The sequence below is a fragment of the Calypte anna genome, chromosome 28 (assembly GCF_003957555.1).
Source record: "Calypte anna isolate BGI_N300 chromosome 28, bCalAnn1_v1.p, whole genome shotgun sequence".
Taxonomy (NCBI): Eukaryota; Metazoa; Chordata; class Aves; order Apodiformes; family Trochilidae; genus Calypte; species Calypte anna.
The window spans coordinates 4,115,412-4,128,877 of NC_044273.1; the positions used below are offsets into that span (position 1 = coordinate 4,115,412).

General features: G+C 47.0%; 2 protein-coding genes across 2 annotated transcripts in view; one reads left to right on the top strand and one right to left on the bottom strand.

Moving 5' to 3' along the window:
* Positions 1-5,803, top strand: part of CPAMD8 (C3 and PZP like alpha-2-macroglobulin domain containing 8) — a 48,246-nt gene extending 42,443 nt beyond the window's left edge. The window contains exons 42-43 of the mRNA XM_008501003.2: positions 2,465-2,636; positions 3,101-5,803. Of these exons, the coding sequence (XP_008499225.2) occupies positions 2,465-2,636; position 3,101 (173 nt within the window). The 3' untranslated portion in view covers positions 3,102-5,803. The remainder of the gene's footprint in view (positions 1-2,464; positions 2,637-3,100) is intronic.
* A 712-nt stretch (positions 5,804-6,515) lies between these two features.
* F2RL3 (F2R like thrombin or trypsin receptor 3) lies at positions 6,516-9,434 on the bottom strand. Its single transcript, XM_008501004.2, has 2 exons — positions 9,207-9,434; positions 6,516-8,580 (listed from the first exon to the last, which is right to left on the bottom strand). Exons 1-2 carry the CDS (start codon positions 9,295-9,297, stop codon positions 7,505-7,507), a joined length of 1,167 nt encoding a protein of 388 aa, XP_008499226.2. The 5' UTR covers positions 9,298-9,434; the 3' UTR covers positions 6,516-7,504.
* Positions 9,435-13,466: the final 4,032 nt, after the last annotated feature.

Below are 13,466 nucleotides of genomic sequence, written 5' to 3' on the forward strand. Positions count from 1 at the left end.
TCATAAGAGCAAAAGTGGAAATTGTGATCATTTGTATGTGTGGGGGGCATTTTTATGGAGTTGTTGGAATAACAAACCTGTATTTTTGTCCAAGCACAGGTATTTAGAGCTGGTTTGGTTGTAGAATCTGTGAGTGTTCCAGTGGAGAGTCCCCTGGCAGGCAGATACTCTTCTGTCTGAGCACCCATGGCAGAGTGAGCATTCAAAAATAAAACAGACTAAATCCTGCATCAGGAAAAGCACTCAGCATGTGATTTTCATTAATCCTCTGGGCTCCTCTCAGGTCAGCCACATGGTACATGAATCAAAGTTTAACAAATGAATGAATCCTTCCTTATACATGGCTCTGATTTGGCTGCACTGCTTTGGTAGCATTGAAGCATGTGATGGGTTTAAGTCAGCTCAGGTGCTCTGGGTTCTGATGAGCCATAGCTAAATGTGTGATTTCCTAAAAGGATGCAAAACTCCAGGAGCCAAATCAAGCTTAGGGCAGGTTGGTGAAACTGTCTCAGGTTTTTAATCTTCAGGAAACAGCATTTTCTTGGAGAGCCACGTGGTGTTTGTATTGTCTGAAATCCTCCTGTATGTGCCATATGACTTGGGTAGGCTCAGCTTGGGGTGATGGATGCTTTCATTGTTGGCTCTTGCCCATGTTACCCCAGCAATTGGAACAATGAGGGGCAGCTTCCTCCCAGCAACCAGTGAGAAACTTCAGAATGTGCTCAGGCTCACTCTCTCAAACACAGACTTGCAGTGAGGTTGCTAGAATAAACAAGCTTTTCAGCTTTGCTCTTCCAGGTAAGCAGTTGTATCCAGGTGGCCCTGAGAAATCAGGATGCAGCTCTTCTTGCAGCAGCTACCTGTTGTCAGAAGTCCTTTCAAAAGTCAGCAGCAGATGTTGCAGCAAGTGAGGCAGAATGGCTGAGGTTTGATCTTGAAACTGGAGCCTTTTTTTGTATAGGTGGGTAAAGCTTTTTCACATCTTTAGAAATCTCTTGATGGAGAAGGGAAGTGTGCAGGGTGACAGGACTCAACTGAAGGACCTCATGTCTGGAGCTCTCTTATTTGCACAGTTCTGCTCCTAGCAGTTGGAAGAAAACTCCCAGGTGGAATGATGAGATGTTTTATTTGGTGGTGATGGTGTTATTTTTGAAAAAAAAAAAAAAAAAAAAATGCCATCCCCAGCTCCTAACAGGAACATCAGAGTGAACTTTTGCTTCCAGGTGGAGTCCTCTCCCATCACTCCTTGGCAGGCACATTATTCACAGCACTGCTGTTCTTTTAGGATTGATTGAACTGGCCAGGGGCCATTTTTCCTTCCACCCCATCGGTGCTCAGCAAACATTGGCTGAGGCACAAACATTTGGAGAGGGGGGGAGTGGTTTGTGTGCAACAGGAAACATCGGCCTTTCGGCTTTGCTTTGATTCCAATGCTGCATTCCTGGGAAGAGTGAGCTCTGTGATGTTAATTCGGTCCCTGGTGGACAGCAATCATCCATTCATAGGACAAGCTCATGATCTGGCAGGTTCTGACATGGAAAAGGCCAAGAAGAAGTGAACCCAGAGACTGACTCTGCTTTCAGGCAAGTGTTCCCTTGCTGAGGGCTGAGCCTGGTGCTGGGAGGAGGTGAGAGGCATCGTGGAAGAGCCTTCAGATTTTTTATTTCTAGAGAACAAACATTTTCAAAGGCCTTGATGAGTGTTCTCCTTAAATAAAGCCAACTTTGTGGGGAGGAGGAGGGGGACTTCTTACAACAGTTCTGTTTCAGTGATTGCTTTAGTTTGGATAAGAGCAGTGTATCCAGAAAGCAAACAGGAAAGATGGGCAGCTGAGCTGGCTTGAGGAACAGTTCAGAAAACAAAGACCTAAGGATTTTCCTAGAAGTTTCACCTTGCAGGCTTACCTTCTGGACAGGGAGCAGTCACCCAGCTCAGAGGGGACTTAGCCTGCTTAGAGAGGGATGATAAGAAATGCACTTGATGTTCAAGTGACCTGACAGCTCCTAAGTATGGATTGGTCTCTCCCAAACTGATGTACTTGGCTTGGACCTGGTTAAAAGAGAGAGATTTGTGTTCAGGGTGCAGAGTAACTCATCTGTGACATCTGGTGTTCCCAAATACCTCTCTGATTTAATCTTCCTCTACAGAAGCTTCTGGGTAAACTGGCTCCTAACTTGAGCACTTCAGTAAATTAGATACTTTAAAATGAGACTGTGGGATTTTAAAATTATTTTTTCTATGATTCTTTACATTTTATTCCAATGTCTGAGTGGGAAATTGAAAATACTGATTTATGGCAGCTTTTCTCCTTGCATGTGAATCCATGAACACGTCTGCACTCATATAGCTCCTGATGAAGATTCCTTTTTTGTCATTCCCCTTCTCCATGATGCAATATATGATGCTGAAATGCATCTCTGCTTTGGCTAAAGCACATCCTGAGCCTCTGTGGTTTCCTTTCCAGCAGAGGAAGGCCCTCCACTGCAGACAGATCTGTCTTACTACTCCTATGAATATGACCCAGACCCCTATGCATCAGAAGCTGATGTTTTTGAGATGGTGGCAGAGCTGACAACAGCAGCAAGCACGTTAATAGAAGTGGAGAAGATTCAGGAAGTTGTGACCACAGTAGAATGGTGAGCTGGAGAGCCAGGGGATCATAAATCCAGTTTAACAGTCAATGTATAAAGCACTAATTCATGTGTTGGGTCGAATGTGCTCAGTTCCTCAGAAGGGGCATTCTTAAAAATGATTCCCAAGGAGTCACCAGGAGCAAGATCTTGCTATAAAAATCCCAGACTGGTTTGGGGTGGAAGGGACCTTAAAAATCATCCAGTTCCAACCCTCTTGCACAAGGAGGTGCCAGCCCAGGTAGCTCCAAGCCCATCCAACCTGGCCTAGAACACTTCCAGGGATGGGGCAGCCACAGCTTCCCTGGGCAACCTGGGCCAGGGGCTCAGCAGTGTCTTTGTGACCTGAAAGTCTCCATCCTTAGCAGAATAAGTGACCTTTGGGGCTTTTCTGCCCAACTCCAGTGGTGTTTCACAAAGATACATAACAGGAAAGTGACTTTTCTTCATTCTGTTCTCTTTTTCAACAGAAATATATAATTTAAGTAAAGAGAAGAGGCTCAGAATCAACTCCTGTATGAGTTTGTTCCTACAGATGACCTGCTGCAGAACAGATACTGAATGATGACTACTTCCTGATGCACTCAGAACTGTAGGCTTTGCTGCCCCATGGGGAGGGTCTGGAGCACTAAGGGGGACACTCAGCTTTATTTTTCTGTCAATTTTTCTGCCTTTTGTTGTGTCTTCTTTGGAGTACTTCCAAGGATGGGTGACCAGTATGCTGTGCCCTCTAGGTGAAAAAAATAGGGGCCGAAATTCAAATCTCTTAGACCATTTTTAAGTGTTTTCTCTACTATCAGGATACTGCAAATGCAATTTCCTAGCTACATTTAGCAGCTGAGTCCAGGCCTTGTGCTATTAGCTGAACTGCTGTTGGAGGAAAGATGGCTGAGAAGTTTTCTCTCAAATTATAATAATAAAAATCATTGTGTTTTGCTAATTATGACATAGCAAGAGGCTAATCATCTTCCCCAGCTCATAAGTCTACTGCACCCAGAACACTGCCCCACAAGAGTAAAACTTCCCTGGTGGCTCCATCTTCAGGGAAGTTGCTGGGAGGTGCCTTTTACAAGAGAAAACTGCAATCCACTTCCAGGCCTGCAAGGTTTGGATGTTCCCCCATGGGGCTGCAGGCTTCAGTTTGCCCTCTGCAGCAGTGACAAGGATTAGGTGGCTGAGCCCTCTTTGTGCTGCACTTTGTGCTGATCAGGGCTGCTTCCAGCCTTCTCAGTCCTTTCTCACCTTGTAACCCTGGCATGAAAATAAAGCTAACCCAAGGCACAGTCCTCTTAAATACTGATTTTCCCAAGCCCTTCTACCCTTCTCACACTAGGATCCCCATGCAGTGGTTGTTCTGGAGATGGTAATTATGCATAAGCCCTGGGTCTGCTGCCCAGTACATACTGCTGGTGTCACAGAGGCTGAACTCCCCAAAACTGACCTGCCCCCAGCAATGTGGTAAAACTAAAAACAAAAGCTTTGTGCTTCCAAAAGCTCAGAAGCCAAGATTTTTTGGTTTCCCTTCCTGCCTGGAGCAGCATTGTTCTCTTAGGAGGAGTTGGATGCCATTGCCTCTTACAAAATAGTGTTAATATTTTATCTTCCCACTTCTATTGTTACCAAGACCCAGAGTGGGCTGGAAACTCCTTTTGAGGGTGTTTATTATTGAATGGAAACAGGAAAAAAACCCACTCCATTCATTTTTAGGGCTTGTTTACACAGGAACCATGACAAGAATATATCCCAGTATAGACATTCCATTCCAGAATAAAGACAATTTTATTCCAAAAAAATGACCACATGGGGACAAAACAGGAGATATCCCCAAAGTTGGGCATATGTAATTCCCAGTTGGTTGTGTCTTGGGCCAGATATTTGCAGAATATAGTTGACATGATGGTCCTGAAGTTCCCAGAAATTTCAGAACTGCTTTGCTGGCAGGTTTCTGAGCCTTCCTTCATGGCTGCTCTGAGCTCTCCTCCCAGGATCTGGACGTGGATGCTGCCCATGTGTACCCATTGCTTCTCAGCAGAGGTTTTTTTGCCACGTCTCTTCAGTGTGCACCAACAAACTGTGTCCTCAGAGTGTCCTGCACAGCACAGCAGAACCACTGGCAGCTGCATTCCTCTCTGGCAGGTAAATAAATGCCTTTAAACTAAATTCCATCTCCTGGAAGCAACTGGCCTGGCAGACCCTAGCTATTGTGTACACACACAGGACTGAGTCAATATTTATCCCCTGGGTAAATAACAGACTTAGTTTGAGCTGCAACAAGAGTTTTGAGGTTTTCTTCTCTTTTCTAAATATCAAAGCTGCACAATTCAAACCCTGCTGTTTGCTGGTTCCAGCCTCAGCTCTTTAATGCTTTGTGGCTGGGAGATTGAGACATTTAGTCACTCTGATAATGTCTGTGATTAGATTCTTGCAGAAGATGGGACCTATGTTCTGGATTCTTCAGTTTTCTGTCCTCTGCCCATTTCTGGCTTTAGTTTCCTTGGCATGGCTGCTTCTGAAGGTATCTGAAGTCATTTTATGTTGCTTGGTCCTCTCATAGATCCTTGGGAACTTGGGCAGCACCACCACTGGGGACAAGGAGGTGAAAGCAGGGAGTTTCAGACAAGTATTAAACCTAACTTCATTTTCCTCAGGCTCTGGTGCATGTAATGGAGTAATTCAAGATGCAGACATCTCCTCGTTGCTGCCAGCTAAATAATTCTGCCTGGTGCTGCCAGCCCATCAATCATGGCTTTGTCCTTTATGTGCCAGGGCACTTACCTGTTTGAGAATCTTGCTTCTGTTTTACAACTAGAAGAAAAGCCAGAGAGACCTGGACCCTCAGAAGGCCAAGACAGAGCAGCCTTAGCATCCATAGACAGACAGAACAGGACAGTGTGAAAGGTAATTCATCTGCCAGTGATTAGGGGTCTCTGCTTCCTCACAGCTTTGGCACTTTCAGGGAAACCACTAGTCCATCTGCTCTTGGCAGCCTCCAAACCCCCCAAGTCTGCCACACCAAACTAACTCCTTTCTGTAGTTAGTTTTGGTTTAAATATCATTTTATTTAAGTCAGTCTTTTATTTAAGGTGGGAAGCCAGCAAGGACAGCAGATGTGCTGCTGCTTTGGGCATTGAATTTTTTTCTGGCTCAGAGGCATTTGCCTTCCTCTGCCAGAGATGCTTTTCCTTTCCTTATTCTGAGGGTCCCTCTTTGCAAAAGAAGAAAAGTGCCAGTGGGTTTGTAAGGTTCCTGCTTACATCAAGTTATGTTACTGAACTTAGCAGTAGCTGAGCAGCCACAGCAGTGCTAGTTATCAGTGATTTCTTTTGCTTGCAATCCTTTCAATGAGATTAATATTTATATATTTGTAACTGTACATTATGCAGAGTAATCATTACAGTGATATTTATTTTAAAGCAATAGTTCCCTTGTTCCTTCTTGTCCAAATGTTTTGGTCTTGCCTCTTTTCCTTCTTAATCAGCCTTGGTAGAAAACAAATACCAGAAAAATGTTCAGCTTGCTTGAAGATCATTGAAACAACAGCACTTGCTTTGCTGACATTAATTATTGACATTTGATGCACAATAACCTGGTTTTCATTATTGTGAATAGATCATCTATTTGGAAAAAGCTCAGTTATGGTTTGGGTGTTGGTTTGGTTTTTTGTAGTACTTGCTATTTCTGACTTAGTGGCCCTGGCTTTACCCCAGGTCTCCTGTGTGCAGGAGCTGGGACACCCTCTGCACGCCTGGTGCTGCACCCACAGGAGGTAGGCTCTAGTTTTACACCTGCATTTCCCCCCTGCACCTACACCCCAACATTGCTATGACCATTTTTGTTTGGTTCACACAAATCTTAGTAAGTCTGAGTCCAGAAAAGGGTTTGGGTTAGATCCTGATAAATATTTTATTAAAAACTGATTTTAAGATAATCTCGTCTCCCTCTTCTTGTTTACACTGTAAGTTTGTTTGATCAGGAACTCAAAGGATGTTTAGCACTTGTTTTCTACCTTGCTGCTTGCTGGGATATGCCCAGGTTGTGTCTGAGAGATGGGCTGAGTGTGTTTTAGTAAATTTGCAGCAGGTTTCACTAAGTAACCTGCCTCAATCACCTGGTCCTTGAGCCAGCTCTTGACTGTGTGTGACATTACATGAAGGAAGAGGGGAGTTCTAGAGCAAGGGTTTTATCAACTCCTTTAATATTTCCTTTCAAGATACATAAAAAATTAAAAACAAAAACCACTCTTACCATAAAGAAATTATGGATTCCAGGGTTCATTTGCAAAAATTGGAATTACTGAATGGGATTTTTATGGTGTTACCAGCAATGGGCTGACATTACTATGATGTTGCTTCCTAATCAAGCCAAGAAGATATTTGCTAGAAAAGCCAGTGCTTTACATTCTCTTGACAGAATATTTTAGTGCAGGAGAGGACCTTTCCCATAGGTACCTCCTGGTACTTTTGAAAGGTTTAGAAGTTTGGTTCAGCAAGTGCCTGTTCTTTTTCAGTTTTAGGTGAAGGCAATATGGATTCAAAGGACAGCAAGAAAAAGAAGTAGAAAATCAGTCTGCCAGATGCATTAAGAAACCCAGCCCTAGGTATATTGGCAAGAGCATCCCTGGCTACCTGTGACCAGCTGCATGTCCCTGTTACACATCTGTACACAGTCAGCATCCATGCAGACTCCACAGCTCTTGAGGAATCCTGTGATCCAGGTTTATTCAAGTTTTAGCTCTGCAGACAGGAGAAAGGACTTGTCTCCTGGGAAGTACTGCTTGTTGTTCTGGATGAAACTTAAGGGATCCCAGTGTTACCATCATCTTATCCCCAATGTATGTTCCAAGTGCCTTGGGAGCAGGGAGCTGGGCTGGAGGCTCACACGAGCGAATCTTTGGAACTTTTCTGAGGGAGTGTTTCCTTGGAGGTTTTTAGGGATGTGGTATTTTGATTCCTGTGACTGAAAAACCTCCTTCTCACCTTGTCCCTGAAGTCTTCAGAAACATAGTAGTAGATGAAGGGGTCAGCACAGCTGTTGCAGGTGCTGATGGCCAAGCTCAGCATGTAGCTGATGTACAGCCTGCCATACAGCTTGGACGTATAGCTGGAGTAATGGACAAGGAGGAGGACATTGCTAGGGGTGTAGAAGGCCACGAGGGTGAACAGCACGAGAGCTGTGAGCTTCACAGAGTAGGAATACCTCTTCCCACTGTCCAGGAGGGCTCTCAGGACCGAGCAGTAACTGAAGAGCATCACCAGCAGAGGAGCCAGGAAAGCACAGGCGATCAGACAGATGAAGTAGTAGAAGTAAAACCCATCATCCTCATGCCTGGGGAGAACATCGTGACAGAGAGTGATGTCTGTTCCATACAGGGGATACGACTGCTGCTGCAGAGTCAGGGGCAGGGTGAGGACAGCAGCACAGAGCCAGATGGCAGAGCATGTGTGGGCAGCAAAGGTGGGGGTACGGAAGGACCGGGAGAAAAAAGGATGGACCACAGCCAGGTAGCGGTCGATGCTGATGCACGTGAGCAGCAGCACTGAGCAGTACATGTTCCCATAGAAGAAAGCTGTCGTGAGCCTGCACAGGCCTTCCCCAAAGGGCCAGTTGTTCCCCAGGAAATAGTAGAAAATCTTAAAGGGCAGCACTAGTACGAGCAGCAGGTCTGCTGCAGCCAAGTTCATCAGGAAGATGGTGGAGGTCAACTTCTCAGCCCTGGTAGCCAGGACCCAGAGGGCCAGCCCGTTGGCAGGCAGTCCCAGCAGGAAGATGAGGGTGTAGAGGCGGGGGATGAGCAGCACTGTGACCTTGCTGTCCAGCTGGGAGCGGATGGCCTCGTGTATCCACAGGTAGGTGACATTGTCCACGATTGCCCTTTCCCCGGGGATGGCTCGGGGACATGGGGTGATCTCTGATGGCTTTGCCGGCTCATTGGTGCTGTTCTGAGAGTAATCTGTCAGGTAAAAGCAGTCTGTTACTTGTTGGTACAGTCACCCTTGTACTTTGCAGAGCTTACCCCCAGGGCTGTGGGTTTGCAATTTACACCGAGGTCTCTGAAACTGGGAGAATTCTGTAAAATGCCCCCATGTGCTGGCAGAGGAACCTGCCTGAGAGAAGTCAGTGGGCAGGAACAGCCATCAGCAACCTCACTGGAAATGCACCCAAGTCCTTTGCCCTGCGGCTGCCCACAGCTCACACGTGGTGCTGGATTGTAGAACCATCAGCAGGACTGGGGAACCAGAGAGCAGTTCTTCTGTCTGCCCCTCAAAACAATCCTGAGACCTGAGGCCACTCCAGGATAAAGCCATGGCTGTGAGAGTCTAAGTTACAGCTCCAGATTTTGGGTTTGAGTGCTCTCTGGTTTACCTCTCCTCTAGTTTTCTCTTTCTAGTTTGTTTCACACCAGTTCATTCCTCTGTCACCTTCTATCACTCCCTGCTTTAACTTGAGTATGCCCAAAGCTCAGTTACAGCCTGCTCCCTTGTGCTTTAAAAACCAAGAGATTTCAGGGAGTAATAAATGTACCAACTCTCCAGTCCTTTCAGAAACCAGTTTTTCAGCCAGGAGGTGCACACTCACCATCATAGTCTGAAGAGGTCAGGCAGAGTCCCCAGAAGGCATAGCACAGCACAAGCCCGTGTGACAGCCACCAGTTCCTCAGGGTCCCCATGGTGGCAGAGGAGCCAGGAGTGCTCTGCTGTGCTGGGAGCTGTGGGAAAGGTCCTCTGACTGTCCCTGGTTACGCATTTCCTTTTCCTAGTCCTTAACTCAAGGAAGCACCAGGCTTATCCTGTGAAGGATGAGGGATGGGGGCTGTCACGACATGCACGTTGCTCCAGCAGAGACTGAGCTCCAGTGTCAGATGCAGGGCTGGGAGGAGCAAACATCTCCAGAGCTACAATAAATTGGGGCTGTACTCAAGTGACTCATTTGGGCCTCCTTCCTGCCCCAGAATGTTCCTGGAAATGACAAATGTGCTCAGATTTGATGCAGTTTGAATTTGGTTTAGAGTGAAAAACTGAACTCCTGACCTCTCGTGTCAAGCATCCTTCCACTCATGAGAGGCCCAAGTGGCTCCCCGTGAGATCTGAGGTCTTTCCCCACACCCTGATTTAAGATGCAAGTTGAGAAGAGATCATCCCCTCACAGCAACATAAATAAAGTGTAGGGGAGCTGCAGATCCAGAGAAGCCTCCCCAGCCCCCAGGGGTTACACAGAGCTCTTGCACCCTCTTGTTGTGGCAGCTGAGGGTTTTAAGTGTGTGCTTTGCAGCCCCCAGTTCAGGGTGGCCCTTTCAGAGTTCTCATTTCTTTATTTCTGCTCCTGCTCCCTGGAAAACGAGGGGACAAAACAGCTCTTTCCTTCTTGCTCTCACTGCAGAAGTTGATTAAAAGTCCTGGGGGCTGGAGATATTTGCATTTGAAAGGATCAGCCCCAGCCTGAATTGCCCCAGCCCACCAGCGATAAGTGGGAAGGTCCCAGGGTTTGATGGAGACACAGTGCTTCCTCTGATAAACGGGGAGAGCAGATCCATCCAGCAGGAAGGGGGCCTGAGCTGGGTGCACAGGAAGACTGCTGTTGGTGCAGATAATGGTGGATTCCAGTCCCTCTTGCCCAAGGAGAGCTGTGTTTTTCCAGAGATGTGCAGCCTCCACCCAGTAAACCCCCAAGAGGGTTGAGCACTCTGTGTTAGCTATTAGCTGCGAGCAGCAACCCACTGCTGCCACAGACCTGCTGGTTGTAGGGAGAAGGCAACGCAGATCATGTTGTAAGAGGGACTGGGAGATGTAACCTACATCTTTAACATCCTTTACTGCTTGATCCCTCTTCTCTTAACTCCTCGAGAGTGTAAATTCCTCCCATCCTCTACCACGGAAGTCCCAAATCCTCCCCAGCACAAGATCACTTCCCAGTGGTCATCTCCAGTGGGTGGGCAAGTGGGGTCACAGCTTCAGGGGTTGCTGGGTTTTAGGCTTTTGCTCCCCAGTCCCCTGCCTGGCTTTGCATTGGAGTAAGGACAGAAGCTGGAGCCTGGGCAGTAGGAACTGTAAATTTGGTTTGGCAACCCAAGGAGTAGTTTGTTTCTTTCTCCTCAGCTTATGAATGGCCTCTTCTGTGAAGGTTGCAAATCCGAGCCTGGCTGCTGTTTGATGAGATTCTTCTATTCCAAGGAGAAAATGATCCTATTTCCTTTGCTTTCACCATATTCCCACATCTTTGTGCTGAGCATGTCAAGAGGTGGAGTTCCACTGGCAGGGACAGGGAAGATGCAATGTTATATGTTTTACTTTTGTGATTCTCTCAGGATTTATGAACCATTACAGAATGACTCATGTGGCCACATATTTTCCATGCCTCAGCCAGGATCCTTTCCATGCTCTGTATGCAAAAAATTAGACATAATCAGGTTCAGATAGTGTGCAAATCGCAGCCCTGCTTCCTATGGCCAGATCTCTGGAGTGGAGCAGAGAGAGGTTACTCATTGCTGTATCCTTCATTTTTCAGATGCTGTGTGATCTTTAGTGACTGCTTTAGATGCAGAACATCTTGCTTGAAAATTCTAATGCCAGAGGTTTGTCACGGCTTGTTAACATCTCTTTAAGTCGTGTGATCCCTGCCCTGTGGGGTAACAATTTGGTTTTAAAGTAATTCGTTGTGCAATAGATCATCTCCTGGGAGAAGGCACTCTTTTATTCCTTGGCTCTGAACCCAGAAGATGTAAGGCTGGAAAACAAGCTAGGGATTGGAGAGCTCAGAGGGAGGGTACAAACACCACCTGGCCTCTCCTATACATCTTTAAGGCTCCAAAGAGCAAACTTTGGTAGGCAGATAATGGGGTTCACTCCCTCTGCTCTACTCCAGCATCTCCAGCAAGTTCTTCAGCTGCAAGTCAGCATGTGTGAAGACCAAAACCTTAGTGCAGCTCATACCTGCCCTAGGCTGAGCTCACCTTTGCAACGCAGCAGCTCTGCCTCAGCACCAGCAGCAGGAAGCCTTTCCACCAGTGTCAGCACAACCTCACCTTTCCCATGAAGGCAGTGCTGGTCCTGCCTGGCCCACCATTGGCTGTGAGGGCATCGGAGCCTTCTCAGAACCACAAGACACAGAAAACTTCCACTGTCTCTTGCAACAGAAATTATGGTCTCTTGAACAGGATTCCCCCACCCCAGGTTTGTCAGTGCAGGCTCTGGCACATACAAGATGAACTTCATGCCTTGGACACTCAGACTGACTTTGCTCTCCTTCTCCCTGTGCCAGGTCCCCACAGCTCCTGGGTATTTCCCTGCCTTCTTCTGCCTTCTGCCTTCTATTTCCCTTCCCCTCTTCTGCTTGTTCCACAGTTCTCCTGTTCCACTGCTTTCCCCCCCAACCTTTTCCCTTGGTTCTGCCACACCTTTTGAGCTCACATTCTACTCACCATCTCATAGAATCATAGAATCATAGAATGGGCTGGGTTGGAAGGGACCTCAGAGATCATCAAGTCCAACCCTTGATCCACTCCTGCTGCAGTTCCCAGCCCATGGCACTCAGTGCCACATCCAGGCTCTTTGGAAAGATCTCCAGACACGGAGAATCCACTACTTCCCTGGGCAGCCCATTCCAATGCCTGATCACCCTCTCCAGAAAGAAATTCTTTCTCATCTCCAACCTAAACCTCCCCTGGCACAACTTGAGACCCTGCCCTCTTGTCTTGCTGAGAGTTGCCTGGGAAAAGAGCCCAACCCCCCCCTGGCTCCAACCTCCTTTCAGGGAGTTGGAGAGAGTGATGAGGTCTCCCCTGAGCCTCCTCTTCTCCAGCCTCAACACCCCCAGCTCCCTCAGCCCTTCCTCACAGGAATTCTGCTGGATCCCTTCACAGCCTCCTTGCTCTTCTCTGGACCTGCTCCAGCACCTCAATCTCCTTCCTGAGCTGAGGGGCCCAGAACTGGACACAGGACTCAAGCTGTGGCCTCACCAGGGCTGAGCACAGGGGCAGAATCCCTTCCCTGGACCTCCTGGCCACACTGTTCCTGAGCCAGCCCAGGATGCCATTGGCCTTCTTGGCCACCTGGGCACACTGCTGGCTTGTGCTCACTGTTGGCTCATTTGTAAGCCTCATGCTGGTGTAATACCTCTGAGGAGACAGTTTTTTTTTTCTCTTCTGCTTTATTCAAGTGTTCACTTCAGCATTTAGGAAGTCCACAAGAAGCCATTTTGGGGGTATATTTGAAGTTTATTAGCATCACTGCAACTCTGTGTTCTGGATTAGCTCCTTTTGGTTCTTTCTCACCCAGATGACACCAGGGTAGGGGCTGTCTTGCCTGACAGAGACAGTACCATCCTTTTTCAGCACTAGGGCTCAGATGATCCGTTTTGGATTCACCCTTTAGCACAGGTATGGTTTCTAATTGCTAGACTTCAATTTAGTCCTTAATTTTGATGAGGGAAAGGTAAAGGTAGAGCATGGCTTCACTGTGGTTGAGTTACTTGATTCTAATCCTGAGGAATGGCTAAAGCAGGAAGAATTCAACCCATTTCTAGATGACCTCTCCTGGGTTCACATCCCCACCTTTCTCTCTGTGATATGGAAACACATGGAGGGAAAAAAGAAAAAAAAGACCTGAATTGTTAACTACTGAGTTAGGGTACTCCCTTTAGCCATTCTTAATTTAAATTAGAAAACCATTAGTTGTTATTCCACCCTGCAAACCTGAAGGGTATTTTAAAGCTGGCTGTCTTTGCCATTGCCAAAGCTGTCCACATGCTGAGATCTCCAACTGCTCGTGGGTGATGTCAGCTCTGGGTGTCCCTCCCCTCGGGTGCAGGGAATGTCCTCTTTGTGACAAGTCCAAGCTCTCT